Here is an 18724-nt window from a genome sequence, read left to right on the forward strand (position 1 = left end):
GAAATGCATGGAAATGATAAATCTTAAGCTAAGCTTGAAAAATCATACCTTTAAACACTTGATTCCTTGAAAAATCACACTTTTTCTTTGAATTTTCTCACTCTAGGGTTTGTTCTTATTTCTCTCTCTCTCCTGCTGGTTTTGGCTGACCCTCCCAATGAAGAATTCTGAAATTTTCAAGCCTTTTAATAGGCTTAATAAAATATTATTATTTTATTTACCTTTTGAATATTTTATTATTTTATTTTTTTCTAGCCATCTTTTTGACTTTCTTTTTCTACCACTCAATCCTCTTCACTTTTCCATGTCTTCCATGAAATTTCTAGACTTTTCCAAAGTTTTTGGTGGAGTAAATTTTTAAAAATTACACTTTTACCCCCATAAAAGTGAAAAATTACATTTTTACCCCAAAAATTGAAAAATTGCCAAAATGCATAATTTTCACTCCTTATACTTATATCATGCTCCATTTAATCAGATTTGATCTAAATTCTCTCAAAAAATTCAATTTCGTCCTCGAGTGGTAAAATTATCATTTTGCCCCTATACTCCAAAAATATCGAAAATTCATATATTTTCACAGCTAAATCTTCCAATTGTACTTCAATACTCATATCATACTCAAATATGTCAAATGGGGCTAAGAAAATCTTTTTTTTTGAAAATTTCCATTTTGTCCTCAAATTGCAAAATGACCATTTTGCCCCATAATCGGTCAATTTTCCTGATTGATTTCAAATTGATCCTCGAACTCCGAATCACCATTCTAAGTAGATTTTGGGGTTTCATAACTCTCAAATTCCTTTTGAATTTTTCATTTGAACTAGCTCAAGGTATAAATCAACTTGACAGCACCTCTAGGGGCAATACCGTCTTTTATCGATTTCTCGGGCTTTCTCAATATACAACATTCTATCGAGCATGTGAATGACATCATAATTATTTTACAAAGCAGGGTTTGACAAGTTAAATTGGGAATGTGCTGATTTAAGTTGAACTTAAATCATACACTAGGATTTTAACTTCTAAGGTTTTGATTAAAATAGTTTAATTAAGTATAAAGCAAATATTATAATTTGCTATAATATTAAAGCCTTAATTGCAAACAAATAAAGTAATTTTTATTTAATTTTAATTTACAATGACTTAATTAAAGAGGTTTAATTAAGTGTTGGGCCAATATTATAAGGAGTCATAATATTGAGATTATATTTGCAATTTAAGAAGTTAATTAACTTAGGTATAAGTATCACTTTTCAGCTACTCCTCATAATACAAGTGAAACACACAAGTTAAGTTTTTAAGTCGTCAGAAAACTAACAAGAACACAAGAACGCCTAGCCGCACACTTTCTTGAGTGACTTAAAAAATAGTTTTCCAACTTTGTGATTTTGCTAGGAGGAGAGTGATAATGTGGAGAGGACAAGCTGTTGTCCACCTTGTTAGCACAAAGACATAGTTGAGAAACCTCCCTCCTTGTGAAGGTTCAAGTCCAACGGAGTGTGCAACTATTGGAGGCCAAGTATTTGAATGGCTCAAGTTCTTTGCTCCCTTTATGGTGTTCATGGGTTGAACAAGGAAGATGTACCATTGTGATGGCCACATCACTTGGTAAAGGTAATGTTCTTTTTTTTATTACTTCTCTTTTAGTTTTTTTTGTATTAAAACCACCAAAGTGATTCACGGGTGGCGACATGGCATGATACGTTTAAATTTTTATTTTTCATTGTGTATAATAATTGTTGTCTCTAAGTTTCATGTCATTCCAACACTTGACGCCAGCGAAGCGAACATGCATAAGTGGTGGCTGATTGTGGCATTAAGTTAAGGGGAACAAAGGCTCTTTAGAAATTGTGTTGCCCTTTTAAATAGGATAAAATACTCTGTCACCCTTAACTTTTAATCATAATTACACATGAGTATACTAGTTTGCAAAATGGACGCTCTGCCCCAAATAACTAAACGACATTAATATTTAAATTGAAATATTTAAAATGTCTTTTTTTATTTTTTAGGCTGGTTGGTGACCGAATTTAGCTCAGATCTAGTTGAATTTTTCAAGGAGCACTAGATCTGGTGCTCCCCAAGGAGCATTGGATCTGTGCTCCATGGAGAACACGTGAACCAAGGAGCACCCATGATCTAGAGCACCCAAGGGGAGGCAGATCTGGCCGGAGCTGAGGGGAGAGGTAAAGATAGTTTTTTTTATAAGAAAAAAATAAAAAATAAAAAATATAGTTTATGTAGTATGATAATTTTTAAAATTGATAAAAGGTAAAATGGTTTTTTCAATATTACTATGTCATCAAACTAACAAAAATATTAATGGTGGACTAATGGCTGGATTTATGTGTTCAACGAAAAATATTTTTTTGGAATTGACTGTTCATTTTAAAATTTAACAGACTCGCATAAAATTATGATTAAAAGTTAGAAGACAAGAATATTTTACCTTTTAAAATATGAAAGACAATTACCAACTTTTGGATTGTTTTTTTATGTTGATGAATATGTTATATTCCATTGAGCAAATCACTTCCTCTCAACCAAACCAAACATTAAACAAATGCAGAAATAAATCATTGAAATTGCAACTGTTTCTGTTTTTATTTTTAATTAGGCTATTGTCATGGCTTTTCTTTTCTCAAAACATATACCAATCAGCTCACTTCCCTACTTGTTTTCTTTCCAAAAGCAACTACATTGCTGTTATTTATGCAAAACTCCAACAACCAACTTACTTATATATTATCTGATCTTCTCGTACCAGATATAAATATAACCTACCCATAGGCTAAAATATTCAAGATTAGATATCCCTACCTAACATCAACCACTCCACCCTTGAGAGGCCTATTTTCTTTGATTTTCTTCTTGACAGTTAAGGGGGCAATCATTGAAATAAAATCCTCATTCCCAAAGACCCTTGAACGAGAAAAGTATTAGTGCTCGTTTGGCCTGGCTTATTTTTAGCTTATTTACTGCTTAAAAGTAGAAGCTGTGCCAAACAGGGTTTTGTGAAAAGCTCTTAAAAAAAAGTAGCTTTTTTTTAAGAATAAAATCTTTAAAAAAAGAGCTTCAAAAAAAGCTCCAATTAGGAGCTTTCTCTTTTCTTTTCTTTTTAAAATATTAGGAAAGTTATTTTTTCTCAAAAAAATTCTCTCTCAAAAAAGACTCCCTCCTTCTCTCCCTATTGATTCCCTCTCCTCTCTCCCCTTTTACAAATCAGGGTTTTTTTTGTTCTTACAAAAATTAAGATGAACGAAAACAAAAAAATCAGAACTGCATCAGGTATTTTTTTTTTCTGTTTTGTTTTTCATTTTTTTATCATTCTTTTTTTTTAGGTTTTGAAAACTCTTTTTATTATTTGATATTTATTTGATATGATAAATATGTGATATTTATTTTTTCTTAATTTTTTTTGTGTATATAATATATATTGATTATGATTGAAATAAGTCAAATAGGTTAATAGTTGTTGAAATAAATTGTGATGAAAATTAGATGAAAATTAGATGAAATAAATTATTATGATTAAATATGTCAATAGTTATTATGCTACAGAATCAATATCTAGGAGACAAATTATTATGATTAAATTGTTTTCAATTATTTTCCATAGTAAAAGATATAAAAAGGATGAATTTTAGTGTATCAATGATTTAGGTTAAATGTAATATCACTCCATGGAAACATTAAATATGAGACTCTCCAAGCTATTGCAGTATAGTCCATGTAACTCAAAAGATCTTCCAATTCCGCACAAACTCTTCCTAGCTAGGGTTTCTCGTTTAGTCTTTCAATTATTCAAGTCCCAAGTACTACTAAAACAAGATGCAAATATATTTAAAGGACAACCAAGATTCAATAGTATACTCTCGAGCATGTGAACTCATCCCAACTTGACCAAAGAGTTTAAAAATAGTTTGGCACTCTTTGCTATATAAGTGTGAACAAGCAATTAGTTGAAGTAATTGATGTCTTCCAAGTACTTTGCCAGAGTTTGTTGTTACGGCATTAATGTGACCTTCCAACCATGACCATGCATTTAAGAATTTAGTAATACTTTTTTGTCATCAATGATGGATTTACAGTTTGATGCTGCCAGAAGCACATATATATATTCACATCTTGACAATATTTGTACTTTATTTGTTCAGCAGCAGCTGATGCATGGAAATTGAAAAATGCCAATAGCTCAAAGAGAAATTTCAATTGCTCACGATAGTGTAGGAAGCTACTAGTTTCCCTAGGAAAATTGAAAACCTAGCTGGAAATTTCTTGAGCTGCATATCAGGAAATTCAAACTATACCATGCTTTTGAGTGATTGATGGATGAAAAAAAATAGTAACACTACAACTTTTTTTTTTTTTACTTTTCAATTTGATTTTCTGGAATTTATTGCAGTGTAGGGAATAGTAGCATTCATTTTCTAAATAGCAGCATTCAATTTCTAAATTATTATTTTTCAGTAAGAATTTATTATTTTTCTTGATAAAATTATTCATAATTTTACCCTTGAGAATAAGATAAAAGTTGCCACATGGAACTAGGGCTATGCAAACGGATAGTTCGGTTAATTCTGTTACTGGATATCCAGTAACCGAACTAACCGAACTCCTATATTAAACTAACCGAAACCGAACCGAAGTAAAAAAGTAACCGAACCAACCGAAACCGAACTAACTCGGTTAGTTCGGTTCGGTTACCAAAAACCGAACTTAAAATTTTTTTTTTCATATAAAAATTATTTACTTTCATTAATAACTTGTACATTTGCAAAAGAAAGGAAAACAAAAGAATTGCTAATAATGTTATTTACTCTCTTTCGGCACCTTCTCTTTACTCCCAAATGGGGCTTGTATGACAAAATATATGAAACAAAGGTAGAGTCAACTTTAATAGAGACACAAAAATTCATGATCACAAGAAAAATTGACGTGACATTGGCTCGTCAATGCCAATGAATCTGTCCAGTTGATGAAACTATAGCATGACCCCAAAGGCATTAAGCACAAAATAAGAGCTATAACGCCTAAAACCAAAGGACCCTAACCCTGAAGAGCACCACAGCCACAGGAAGCAAAACAGAATAAAGTTGGGTTGAAGCACAGCACAACTCCAGGCCCCAATACCCTAAGCAGTAAACAGCCCAATGACATTAACATGTTATTTTTGCAAGTTAAGTGAAAATAATTGAGTTTAATTTTCAATATACATAAATAATAACACTAAAAGGCACCTGATGCAAAACAAAATATTAAAGCATGAAACCAAAAATAGATCGAAGTGAGTGCTTAAACCCGAAAACTAAGCTAAAAGAGCAATTTCACAAAAAAAAAAAGAAAAGAAAACAAATCAATTCAACAAACGGGGTTTTGCGAAATCATCTAATTTCTTGATGAAGTTGCAGAGAAGAGGCCAAGAGGGGGGATCAGGGGAGAGTCTGGATTGCAGTTGGCAGAAGCAGGAATCACGAAACATGAATCTTTGCGGAAAGAATAGGAGATTGAGAAGACGATTCGTTTGGGGTCTCATGAAATCATCGAATTTCTTGATGAAGTTGTAGAGAAAAGGCTAAAAGGGGGGACCGAGGGACGAGGGGAGAGTCTGGACGGCAATCGACAGAAGCAGGAATCACTGAATCAAAAAGGGCGAGAAGCTGATAATGGAGACGGGCCAGTGAGTCACGAGACAACGAAAAGGCAGAAAGGTTAAAGGGCTGGGGAATTGAGAATCTGAGATTGGGTATAGGTTTAGGAATTTTTTAGGGGAAATCTCCAAAATACCCTTGTTTGTATTCGGTTAGTTCGGTTAGTTCGGGTTCAAAATTTTTTTAACCGAAATCGAATCGCAAAAATTACATTAACCGAATTCCTCTAACCGAATTAACCGAACCAAAAAAATCAAACTCATTTCGGATCGGTTCGGTTATTCGGTTATGTGTGAATATGCTCACCCCTACATGGAACACATGATTTACCCTTCTTTTATAACCTATTTATGAATAGCGGCATTCATTTTCTAAATAACAGCATTCGATTTCTAAATTTTGTTGATTGCATTATAAATTTGGGTGTCTTATTGTTTGAGTGATAACACAATATTTATTGCTTTAATGTCGTGTTGCAGTTTATGGCTAGTCAAGAAATGCCTCCACATAATTTTGAAATTTTAGATAAATCAAAACATAATGCAAAATGGGATTTGGTCACTACTAAAATCTTACTTCAAGTTTGTACGGATGAGATTCATAAGTGTGGAAAACCAGGAATTTCATTTAGAACTAAAAGATGGGAAGTTGTAGTACAAGAATTTAATACTCGTGCTAATAAAACCTATACCCAAAAGAAATTGAAAAATAGACTGGATAATCTAAGGAATGAATGGACTTTATGGAAACAATTGAAGGGCAAAGAAACAGGGTTGGGTTGGAATCATGAGACGGGAACCATTGAAGCTGATGCCACATTGTGGGAAGCCAAAATAAAAGTAAGTATTTTAAATTTTATATATTTCATCTACTATAAATTATTTTACATATGTACCTTGCTTAAAAGTTTCTTTCTCTTTGATGTTTGTGTAGGTCAATCCAACATATGCTAGATTTCGGTATCAAGGGTTAGAACATGCTGATGAATTGGAATTTATATTTGGGGATACAGTAACCACTAGTCAAAATGCATGGACACTAGCGATAGGTATACCAATTGAAGATAATATCAGATCTACAAATCTAACTTCGTTACAAGACAATGTTGAATTTGATGTTGAAGAATTCAATTGTGATGAAGATGACGGCCCTATAGTAAACACTCAAATGAATAGGAAAAAAATGATGCTAGAAGAAATGGAAAAAAAAGTGGCAAAAGGTAAGGCAAAAATTGGGACTGCAGCAAGCTTGCAAAGAATATTGGAACGATTGTGCGAGGTAGCAGAAAGTCATAACACAATTGAAAGTGCTGAAATTTCAATGTCATCACAAGCCATAGGACAATATAGTATTCCAGAGTGTGTTCGAGCCATGAAATCTCTACAAAATGAGGGAAGATTGAGTGCAGATGAATTTAATTTTGCACTATAATTGATTAAAAAGGAAAAAAATAGACTCATTTTTATTTCTTTACCAGATTTAAGTGATAAGCTAAACTGGATTCAATATGAGCATAGTTTATCAAAAAATTATGGTGGGACTAGTTGATTAGTTTAAGAGTTGGTTTGTTTATTTTAGGTTGATGTTGAACTTTAAACTACTTTCTTTTTATATTTGTGTTACTTGTTATGTTTAATTAAATTGTTGTTTGAAAGAATTTGCCATTATCCATGTTATATTTATTTGAATTGTTATTTGTACTATTTGTTTTGTTTCAAATAATATTTGTTTTTTTAATTGATATACTTGGATTTCTACTTATGTATTTTGATATTGTTAAACAGATGTCTTCTAATGAAGTCAAAGCATCAATACAAGTTGTAAAGAGAAGAAAATGCGCAAGGTTTTATCAAAACATGTATGGAGGAGCTGCTATTGCAATTATATATCACATGAAATACTTAATGAAACAAGGAAACAGATTCAATTATTCTGATGGATGAAATTGGGTACGTGAAACTTTACAAACTCCAGGTGAAAGTTATAGAATGTTTAGGATGGAATCACATTGGTTATTGCAACTTACAGATACATTGATAAATAAGGAATGGTTACATCCATCTAAAGACATGACAGCATTGGAGGCGGTTGCTATGTTTCTTTGGACTTATGCACACAGCGAAACAAATCATAATGTCCAAAATAAATTTGGAAAATCGAGAGAGACTGTAAGTAGGAAGTTCGGTGAAGTGTTAGATAGTTTATGTTTATTGGCCAATGAAAACGTCAAGGCTTCAGATTTTCAATTTGTAGAAGTTCCATCCAAAATTAAAAATGATCGTAGATATTGGCCTTATGTTCAAGGGTGCATTGGAGCTATAGATGGATCACATGTTCCTGCTATTCCTCCTGTAAATGATCAAATTCGTTTTATTGGTCGAAAGGGATATCCAACACACAAGGTCATGTTAGTGTGTAATTTTGACATGCTATTCACTTTTGTGGTTGTTGGTTGGCCTGGCACTGCACATGACACCCGTATCTTTTCAACTGTACTTGAAGAAATGAAAAACGTGTTCCCTCACCCTCCAGAAGGTACAACTTATAATTTTTATTGTATAAAATTTGACATTCTATATATTTATCTCTTGAATTTTTATAATGAACCAATACTTAAAGCTTTAACCTTTTTTTTAGGTAAATATTATATAGTGGATGCTAGTTATCCTAATATGAAAGGGTATCTAGCACTTTATAAAGGTGAAAGATATCACATTCCTGATTTTAGAGGTTGTAGTCAGCCAGAAGGTATAGAAGAAACATTCAACCATGAACATTCTTCGTTAAGAAATGTCATTGAACGAACAATTAGAGTTTGGAAGAATAGGTGGCATATTCTACGTGATATGAAGCCATTTCCGTTGATAAAACAAGAAAAGATTATTGTTGCAACAATGGCACTTCATAACTACATTAGACAATGTGGTGTTATAGATGAAGAGTTTGACAAATGTGATCGTAATTCCAATTATATTCTTGAAAGTCAAGAAGAAAGAAGTAATGATGAAGAAATGGGTTCATATACTTCTAGAAGAGCATTGGATGATAGTTACATGGGTAGAGTTCGCAACCAAATAACTACTGCATTTATGGAAAATAGAAATCGTTAATTTATGAGTTATTTATAAATTATGTGTTATCTCTGAATTATTTGTGAAACTCTTTTTTTATGATTTATTATTAATTATAAACTTTATGCTATATAAAAATGCTTCTTATATTTTCAAAAATTGATTTTAAATTGATAAAAAATAAAGTTAATTTTTTTAATTTTGAACAAAGAAATTTATGATTAATAGAAAGTTATTTATTAAATACCCTTTATGTTAATTTTAATCAAAATTAGAGTTTATATAAATTGTTTTGTCAAACAGCTTATCTATAAAAAAGAGCTTATAAAAAGTAAATTTACCAAACAGCTTTAACTTAATTTTAAAAGCTATTATTTTTTGTAAGAGCTTTATAATAGCTTTTAAGCTAAAAATAAGTTAGGCCAAACATGCTCTTAACATATGTTTGGTTTGGTGACGTAGAGCTGTTGTTGTTGCTGTTGTAATTTTCCCATTACGTATATATATATTGTTTTAACAGAGAAGGAAAAGAGTTTAAATTTTCAATTGAATAAAAAAATAATGTGTAAAAAAGCTATGAAATTAAGTGAAAGGACTTCTTTCTTTTTATTAATACAATAATTAATTATATTTGTCCTACTCATTGATATAAAAACACAATAATCTTGGTTTCTTGCTTGTTATATATATATAGTTATAGTTATAGCTATCAAGATGCATGATATAAGTAACCTAATTTCCTATAAAACAAGATGATGAAGGGATAAGGCACTATTGAACAAGGAGGCTGACCTCAGGGGAAACAAAAACAAAAGATAGAAAATATCAAACAAAAACCAAGATAATTCATAAATTGAAAGTCATTCACCTACCCAATTTCGATGATGTTATGTTATAAATTAATTATGTGTTATCCTTTTTTTTTTTTCAATCTCGATCGATAAATGTTTTTTAATTTTATATTTATTTTAATTATTATTATTATTATTTCTTCTTCATTTCTTTTTATTTTTTATTCTTATTTAAAGGTTTTTTTTTTCAAGTGTTCCTGACATTTTTAGTGGAATCTAAAGTAATTAATCCTTGATTTAAAAATAATAAAAAGAAATTGTATTCAATTTTTGTTGAATATTTTTAAAGATATCATCACTATTTTACCTAGTTTTTAACCAAAAGAGAAATTATTAATAATATTGTCTCTCTCACAGCATTTGCAATAATCAGGAGCAACCCTCCACTCCAGTTCACAAGTTGATTTGGTTGAATAGAGATAATTTGAATATATTTGTGAGACTTGGAGCAACAACAATCCCCACACTCAAAAACAAGAAACGAGCAAAAATCTGCAGTCCACATAGAGCCTTTGTTCAATTATAAGCAGGATTGGACTCATGTGAGTAGTTTCAACTATTGTCAACAAGCAGTTTTGACAAAATAGTCTTGAGCTTATTTTGAGTTAAAAAAATAAGTCTGTCAAAATTGATCTCATAGTCTCAAAATCTATCCAACTCTTCACTAAAATGCGATCCTCATGAGAAATACCAAGATAAAAGTAGTCCCCAACTCTTATTTTTTTATGGATGAAAGAGTCAGTGCAATAATTTCAATAAAAAATTAGATGAGTCTTGAACTTATTTGTAAGAAGCTTCATTCACCTAATAAGCATATCTTGTAGATTGAAAATATAAACCCGTCACAATGTATCCATGACTCTAAAAATCGATGGGTTAATAAAAATTGGAAAGACAAAAACAAATACCTCCGGATACAATATCCAAACTAGTTAACTGCAAAATTCTAACCAAGCAGGCATCATGAAACAACAACTCGTACAAGACACTTCAAATGAAAACCTGGGTTTCACATACTATTTATCCACAAGTAACAACATAAATCCTGATACCTGTTACACTGTTTCTAGTGAATTGATAATAACAAAATCTTTACTCACCAGCCTCTCCAATATCATGCAGTTTCTCCGAATGTGCTTCGTAGACATAACAACAGTAATAGTGTTTAGCCTGAATAACACCCAGAAGTTTCTCTTTGCAATGTAAATCAACACTAGTCATAATTCAGCATAGTATTAGCTGTTATTTACACACTTTCTGGTGTAAGCACCACCATCAAAACACAGTCGCCAAGTCAGCCCCTCATCCCTAAATGTAAACTTCACTAACCCTGTGCAACTAATTGCTCACAGTTCTTTATACTCAGCACTCCACAACCCCTCCTTCCATGTGTACTATAATGGAGTTCTAAAGTTTTGATGCTGTCTGGTACGAAAGGACCTTATTTGTACATCAGTTGAGTGGAAAGTTGAAAGGAACACTGCATTTGCACTCACAAGAACACATACAATATCATGACATAGAGGCTTTTTTTGTTTTTTCCATTTCAATAAATGACCTATGGATACTTTTCAATAAAAAAAAGTAAATGACCTATGAATATGTCACCAAAATGTTGATACATAAGTTCAATGAAAGTTGGCTGAACCATTCTAGAACGCTCATGTTAGTCTGCATTCATGATTTTATGTGGGAATGTACAATTTTAAGCCTGAAGTGTTCAATTAAAGAGATGCTCAGCTAATGCACAGTTATGAAGTTTGACAATGATATTCCAAATAAACAGATGAAACCTTAAGTCAAATTTCTCAGTGAGCTTTCTATTTAAATTTTACTAAAATGACTATTTTTTGCAACTACCCTTCCCATTGCCTCACTCCAGCATCCCCCATGCTCTCTTCCACTCACTTTAACTAATACAGTCATCTATCTCTATTCTTTCCATTAATAGCTATTTATTTAAGTAAAAATATAACTAATTTTTCATGTGCTAATTAACATATTCTCTCAAACATTGTACATACAATTTGCTAGCAATTTCTAATAGCAATCATATATATCAAAAACAAATATAAGAGAGAATTCTACCACAGAAAACAGAAAAGCAACTGTTCCTACCTCCTAAGGTTTCTAATAAAGCAAGCCTAGGCAATTGGCACATTTCCTTGCTGATTATTGTTCTTAAAAGGGTGTACTTTCCTCATTAATTGCTTTTCCCCTTGAAAATGAATTATGTAAGGTTATAAAGTGTTATGACCTTCGAGGACAACTAGCGTAACAGGAGCACAACCTATGGCCAACAAGCACAATTGCAGGAGGAGAATCTCCATACAATTCCTTCAAAACAGCAAAAGCATCATTGCAACTCGTAAGCTATCTTTAGTTCCATGGATGCAACACTAGAATGACAGAGTTCATGGCATTACAATTAAAATTCTTGACTGCAGGCAAATATCCTTGATTACTTCTATCAGCTATGCTCAATGTGTACAGCACATGAAAGAAAAAAAGGAGGCAAAATCTGCAGGCTAGTTAGAGACTTTGTTTAAGTATGAGCAACATTTTGGCTTATGTGAAGCATACCAAACATGGAAAGATAATACATCATCTAGATTACCTCTTGATATACTAAACAGAACATAAATTAAGAGGACAAACTATGACATGCTATTGTTGAGAAAATCAATGAGCAATTAAAAATGGTTCCATGTTGAAAGAAGTTGAAACAAAGACTGAAAAGAATTGCCAATATACTTTATAAGAAAAAAAATCAAGGCAATCCAAACAAGTTGACTTTCTCTCATTGCCATCAGTTGATCATATTCTTGAGATTCTTTTCTACTCAGTAAAATAAACTGTAAAATATGTAGAGAAAGAAAAAGCTTTGTTCCTAGGTTACTTGTACATGATTGACCAGGGGAAAAAATCCTCACTGCTTTAGCTTATGGACCTCCAGTGAGCTCATTTATGCAATTAGAAACAAAAGATTAGCAGTAGATTTCTGCTTATAGAAATTTCAAATTAATATCATCCATTATCAGCACTTGGCTGTGAAATCAAGCTGGAAAAGCTGCTCCTCAAATTTCCAGCCAGATCTTCTCTGCCTGATTTCTGAAGCTGCTTCGTAACAGTCATATACACTGCAAAGTTTGGTTTTAGACCCTTTTCTATCATCTCAGAAAGAATACTTTGTGCAATGACTGGTTTTCCTCTTTTTCTATGAAGACTCGCCAACAAACTGTAAAGTATATTGCTTGCTTGCTTGTACTTATCACTACAAACAACCACATAGTTGTGTGCCTCCTCATACTGCTGCAATTTGAAGTAACCCTTGACAAACGCAGCATGCGTTGTAATCCGAGGTTCAATACCGCTTGAATCCATTTTATTGAGCCACTCAAACGCCATATCTAACCTACCAAGTCCACAGTAATAACATATAAATATCTCAAACGTCAATGCATCCAGTGGACAGCCACTTTCCAGCATCTGTTCAAGCAGTTGACAAGCCTCAGCAACTTTATCATTCTTGCATAAACAACTGAGTATATTGTTAAAAGTTTGGGAATTTGGGTTACAACCAACTTTGATCATCCAATCAAGTATCTCTCTAGCTCCTTCAAAATCGCCTTTACGACACTGTCCTCTAATCAAAATATTGTAGTTCGACAACCTCTTCTCTGCTTTTGCAATTACATATTTAGCCATTTCAAAGGATTCTAGAGCACACAACATCTCTATCAAAGCATGGATTCCAGAAACACTACATGAGCCACCGATTCTGTTTAACACCTCGACCACTTTGCATATAGATTTCTTTGTTGCGGCTTTACTAGAAATCATAACAGGTACAAATCCGAAAGCCCTATGATTCAGAAGTATCCCATGTAGCTTAAAATCGTTCAAAAGACTAGCTGCTGAGTCAAAGTCATCTAATCTCCCACAATTATCAATAACCAAACTACAAATGTCAGAGTTATGATAAAACTGGGGATGTGATTCTCGAATCCAGTAGAAGAAACGCAATGCAGAAACTTTCTCGTTATTTAAAATCCGAAATATGGTATTCAATGATGCCTCGGATAGACTTACATTCATTCCGTCCAACTTGGATTCCAAATCGTTCTGACCGCTTCTAATCAAACTGACAACCTCCAAAGCTTGCTTCCTACTTGCCATTAGCCCTGAGACTGACACTGAGAAACTTCGAAACCACCGAAAATCATACAAATTGAAAAATTGAGAAGATGGGTATGCCGTAGAAAGGAACGAGGAGGACCCATTTGAGGAAACGAGAGAAGCTGAAGAATCTGAAGAAGAAATGGAGTGAAATTGATGGAAACTGAGAATCGGGGGCGGAGAGGGCTTAGGTAAGAGGAGGGTCTGGGGAGAGGAAAAGAGAAAGGGAAGTGATTTGGAAGAAACAGAGAAGAGAAGAGAAGAAAGGCAGTAATGAGGAATGGGGAAGTGCCTGAGATTGAGATTTCGTCTGGAGAGATAAGAGATCTCCATTCATACGAGCGAACTGCTCTGATTTCAGGGTTTTAGAAAGGGTTTTATCAATTATGAAAGCAAGACAGAAGAAGCGTGCGCGGAGCTGAGTTGCGTTGAGTTGGTCGGAACTCGGGAAGGTGAGTAAAGGGAACTTCAAGTGTGCATATATTTATGTTATGACATGTAAAAGTTATTTAATAATATTTTTATTTATTTTTAATCAATAAAAAATGTGTAATTTTGTTAACTAAAATTTATAAAATAATTTTTTATTATTTAAAAATAATTAAATAAAATAACTCAAGAGAAATATGGAACCAAATATAGGAGATAAAGGTATAATTTTTTTATAAGTTTATGAATTATTGAAGAGTAAAGTGAGAATACAATGAAGAATTATATATTTTTTTTAACATTCATCCTTTGCATTCTTGATTTCCTATATTTTTTACTTTTAAAAAAATTATTTTATTTTATTTATTTTAAATCTTATTATTTGGTTTAATAAAATCGAATCTTTTATTTTTTTTATTTATTAAAAATAAATTAAATTATTATCAAATAGTTTTTTACATTCGAGAATACTTCTACATCAAATTACTAAATAAAATTTTTTATGACAAACTCATTGGTAGTANCTATATATATATATAATATATGTTGTGTGTGGGTGCATTTTGAATTATAAAATGAGAAGTAAAACCTAACTATAGAGCAAAATTTAATAAAATTTAAAAATAAAAACAAGTTAACATGTAAATAAAAATCCCTTACTAATAAAACGAGTAGTAATAAATAAATATATGTTTTATTTTTTTTTTTATACATGTCCCGATGCGTATACAACAACAACAACTTATTTAATTTTATATAGAATAAATACTAAAACACCTCTATATATACACAAAAGTGTTATATATATATGTATGAAGTTGGTGTATACAATAACACATTAAACATAGGGCAATTAATTTGATGTTCTAATAAAATACCTCTAACAACAACTTATTTAGGTTTGTATAGAAGGAATACTAAAATTGAAACTAAAGCAGCAAGGGAAGAAAAGAGCATGCAAGTTTTTGTGAGAAGGGGCATGGCCTTGGACTTAATCAGCCCAAGAGCGTCTGATCTTGTTGGAAGGGCTGGAATTGCTCCCTTTTTAGTTACACAAATTGCTCCACAAGCATTTGCAAACAACAAAGCTTCCCTCAGTCTCCCCTCATCCTGCAAATATATATGTATAGATATATAGATAATTTCATTCTTAAAACTTTTGTAGCATTTGGAAAGTGAATTTCAAATTTAAAACCCAAGAAGTGCATTAATATAGAATGAGAAAAAAAGTACATGGAAAAACTTAGTATCCATGGCCAGTGAGACCAGAATGGATCCAACAAACGCATCACCAGCTCCAGTTGTATCCACTGTTTTCACTGAAAACCCATCGACCTTTCCTTTGAAATGCTGTTTCAAAACATGATGCCATGCAAATGTGACTACTAAGAAATTTTCTCATCCGCAATAAGGAAATTTAATTAGTTTTGTTGTGTGTGCATGCACGCGTGCGTGTACGTATCAGAGAGAGAGAGAGAGAGAGAGAGAGAGAGGGCAAGTACCTTAGTGAAGTATCTACAGCCTTTCTCTCCATCAGTGACAATAAGCAACTTGAGATTCTGATGCCATAGAGACAACACAACATCTTCCCTTCCAGGATCCCCTTGAGTGAGAAAAGCTACCTCATCATCACTCACCTGCATGATCACAAACTCTTTCAACAATTTTAAAAAATTGCATAAATGACAGAGCTCTAACATTCCTACTTAATTTTTGGTCATGATGTTATTTGTATATAGGAGAGAGATAATTTATCATAATTTGATGACACAAGACAAGAAGGATCATGGTGCAATTTTTTAATTTGTGGGGGACAATGGTGATTTAAAATTTTATATAAGGAATGAATAAAGGATAATTATAAATTAATGTAGTTATATTATATATATATATCAAATTCTACACTTATAATATAAAAAGTAAAAATTGAAGGGTAGTACGCGGTGGGGGGTGACTTGGGCATTTAGGAAGTGAGTGATACAAAAGTGAGAAAGATAAGGGAGAGAGGAGGTGGGAGCATAGGGAGGCAACTAAGGGCAAAGAATCTAGGCTTCATATTTAATTTATATTATTATATAAAGTCAATTGTTAAATTTGGTATCACGAATTAAACCAAACCAACTTATTTGACGAAATTAATTACTTAAAAACTATTTAACATCATAACAAAAATAAAGTTAAAGTTTTTTTTTTTATTTTTTTATTTTACTTATGAAATGCATTGTATAATACCCAATTCTCTATAGCAAAGAGAGATCATTTTTTAATTTACTTCTTCTCCTCTTGTAAAACACTTTTTCCCCTCAGAACATCGACTTTTTCTCTTCTATCCATGTATTGAGTGTGGCATGTTCTAATTATTTAAAGTACTACTATCTACTTTTATGTCCAAATTAACACATTTTTGCCTTTTCATTCCAAAATGTAAAATCAAATAGTAACATTAATATAACAATTAAAACAGAGAGTCTTCAAAGGTATTCAAGAGTCAAGTTACTCGTCTAAGCTCATAGGTTTGCCAAAAAATTAAATCAATGAGAGAAACATAATGGGTCATGAGAGTAATAAACGATGTATATTTAGTTAATTTTAATTTTAAAATATATTAAAATATTAATATAAAATATAAAATAATATGTAAATGAACGGGTTAAACCAACTCGATCCGTCGTGACCTATGGACACTTATATTTAATCTTAAAAAATGAGAGTTTCTCTTCTTTTCTTTTTCTTTTTTTTTTTTTTGTTGTTTAAGCTTCCATGAGTAAATATGATATTACCCTGCCACTTTCATGCATCAAGAGAAAGAAAATTTATGCTTACAAAGCCATTATAACTAATTTACCTTGATGAAATCAGCATAGTTCCATATGCTCAAGATCCCATCCCTAGCAGCCTGAGGAGAAGGCCAAAGAGGAAGCCTCACATTTGGGTCATAAGAAAGAAAAACCCCAGCTTCCCCGGCAGCTTTCATGGCTGCCATGTGAGCGGATCGACATGGCTCTGATATCAAGCTTATGGACCCATAATGGAATATCTTGGCCTGCTTGATCATACTTATTTTCAAGTCTGATTCCTTCAACAACATGTCAGCACTAGGGTTTCTATAAAAAGTGAACTCCCTCTCCCCATTTCTCTTCAGTGTCACAAATGCCAGTGCAGTTCTGGCATGGGGATCGAAGCAGATGCCATCAGTGTTCACCCCATGTTTCTTCAAGACATCAACCAGCATGTGCCCAAATTCGTCATCCCCAAACTGTTACATTACCTCAAACACATGTCACAAACTAAAAACAAAAAAAGAAGATATATATTAAGAAATGATCAACAGAGAGGAGGAAGGAGGAGAGGATCGATGGAGAACCTTGCCGATGAAGGCGGAGTTGCCGCCAAGCTTTTTGATGGCGCAAGCAACGTTAGCGGGTGCACCGCCAGGTGCTTTGAGGAAAGCAGAGGACTCAGCCAGAGAAGCACCAGCAACGTCTGGAACAAAGTCAATGAGCATCTCCCCGAAAGATACGATGAGCTGTGGGTTTAAACTTGCAAATGAGTTAGCCATGTTTTCCTTCAACGTTTGGTGATATCTCTCAGTACTTGTGTAACTCTAAAGATTGAAACCAACTGAGGTACACCGGTACCAACCTATGTGCTCGCTTATATAAGCAAAGAATAGTCCTTTGGCAAGTAATACTAGGAATATTGCAACTTGACCCCCCACTAAGAATTCTATGTGTAAAGCTAAGAATATAGAGATGAAAAGAGTGAGAATCGCTACTAAGTATAATCCCTCATGGAAATAAGCGAAGAATAGTCCCTTAGGAAAACAAAGGTATTGCAATTTAACCCCTCCAACAAGACTCGTATGTGTAAGCTAAGAATTGGAGATGAAAAAATGGAATAGCTACTATTGCCATCCTAATAAATTTTTGGATAAAACACTCTCACTCCTTAAGATTTAATCAAAATTTCAAGCGAGATTATTAGTTTTCGAAATTAACACTTCATCCTAAAAAATATCTTTCGCTAGAAATATAGGTCCAGTCGTTAATATTTTCATTAGTTGGATGACATGACAATATTAAAATAATAATTTTACACTTTATTAATTTAAAAAATTATTATTTATATAATCTTTATTAATTTTTTATTAATTTAAAAAATATAATAATAATAATTTCTTAAACTAATAAAGAAAAGAAAAAGACATTTTAATCCTTTCATAATCTCTATTAATGGTGTTTACACTTTTGTAACTGTGTTCATTTCGAAAATTAATAAACTCATTTGAAATTTTGATTAAAATTTAGAAGTGTAAAGATATTTTATCCTAAATTTTAATATGCCTAATCTTCATCATGTCTTAGAAACACGACATGTGTCCTAACTAGAGATAGAAAATAAAAATTAAAGTTTAGAGTTTATTCGTACAATAATCGCTTATCAATCTTTCATCTTACATTGTACTTCATTGGGTGTTTCTTTTACGTTATTACGTACGTGTTCAAAATATATATATATATATATATATATATATATATAT

At 32.3% G+C, this 18724-nt stretch overlaps 4 protein-coding genes across 5 annotated transcripts; 2 read left to right on the forward strand and 2 right to left on the reverse strand.

Moving 5' to 3' along the window:
• On the forward strand, positions 4559–7085 carry LOC108663037. Its single transcript, XM_018125526.1, has 4 exons — positions 4559–4600; positions 5507–5683; positions 6413–6493; positions 6588–7085. Exons 1-4 carry the CDS (start codon positions 4559–4561, stop codon positions 7083–7085), a joined length of 798 nt encoding a protein of 265 aa, XP_017981015.1.
• LOC108663038 (putative nuclease HARBI1) lies at positions 7724–8764 on the forward strand. Its single transcript, XM_018125527.1, has 2 exons — positions 7724–8189; positions 8292–8764. The coding sequence occupies exons 1-2, from the start codon at positions 7724–7726 to the stop codon at positions 8762–8764; spliced, it is 939 nt and encodes a 312-aa protein (XP_017981016.1).
• LOC18592883 (pentatricopeptide repeat-containing protein At1g05670, mitochondrial) lies at positions 12307–14196 on the reverse strand. Its single transcript, XM_007019807.2, has one exon. The coding sequence runs from the start codon at positions 14086–14088 to the stop codon at positions 12604–12606; it is 1485 nt and encodes a 494-aa protein (XP_007019869.2). The 5' UTR covers positions 14089–14196; the 3' UTR covers positions 12307–12603.
• LOC18592884 (probable fructokinase-5) lies at positions 15014–17788 on the reverse strand. Of its 2 annotated transcripts, XM_018125294.1 has the most exons (5): positions 17549–17788; positions 17030–17440; positions 15687–15821; positions 15418–15534; positions 15014–15294 (listed from the first exon to the last, which is right to left on the reverse strand). In XM_018125294.1, exons 1-5 carry the CDS (start codon positions 17741–17743, stop codon positions 15076–15078), a joined length of 1077 nt encoding a protein of 358 aa, XP_017980783.1. In that variant the 5' UTR covers positions 17744–17788; the 3' UTR covers positions 15014–15075. The 2 variants fall into 2 exon arrangements, with proteins under 2 accessions (XP_017980783.1, XP_017980784.1); XM_018125295.1 differs by lacking the exon at positions 15418–15534.

This window comes from Theobroma cacao, chromosome 8 (assembly GCF_000208745.1).
Source record: "Theobroma cacao cultivar B97-61/B2 chromosome 8, Criollo_cocoa_genome_V2, whole genome shotgun sequence".
Taxonomy (NCBI): domain Eukaryota; kingdom Viridiplantae; phylum Streptophyta; class Magnoliopsida; order Malvales; family Malvaceae; genus Theobroma; species Theobroma cacao.

Bases quoted from the DNA above. Each gene is read 5' to 3' on its own strand.
- LOC108663037 (XM_018125526.1), top strand. From the start codon at position 4,559: ATGCAAACGGATAGTTCGGTTAATTCTGTTACTGGATATCCA. The intron at 4,601-5,506 runs GTAACCGAACTA...CGGAAAGAATAG, and splicing joins ATTCTGTTACTGGATATCCA to GAGATTGAGAAGACGATTCG. The intron at 6,494-6,587 runs GTAAGTATTTTA...ATGTTTGTGTAG, and splicing joins TGTGGGAAGCCAAAATAAAA to GTCAATCCAACATATGCTAG.
- LOC108663038 (XM_018125527.1), top strand. From the start codon at position 7,724: ATGACAGCATTGGAGGCGGTTGCTATGTTTCTTTGGACTTATGCACAC. The intron at 8,190-8,291 runs GTACAACTTATA...CCTTTTTTTTAG, and splicing joins GTTCCCTCACCCTCCAGAAG to GTAAATATTATATAGTGGAT.
- LOC18592883 (XM_007019807.2), bottom strand. From the start codon at position 14,088: ATGGAGATCTCTTATCTCTCCAGACGAAATCTCAATCTCAGGCACTTC.
- LOC18592884 (XM_018125294.1), bottom strand. From the start codon at position 17,743: ATGGCTAACTCATTTGCAAGTTTAAACCCACAGCTCATCGTATCTTTC. The intron at 15,535-15,686 runs GTACTTGCCCTC...GTTTTGAAACAG, and splicing joins GCTGTAGATACTTCACTAAG to CATTTCAAAGGAAAGGTCGA. The intron at 15,295-15,417 runs GTACTTTTTTTC...ATATATTTGCAG, and splicing joins TGGATACTAAGTTTTTCCAT to GATGAGGGGAGACTGAGGGA.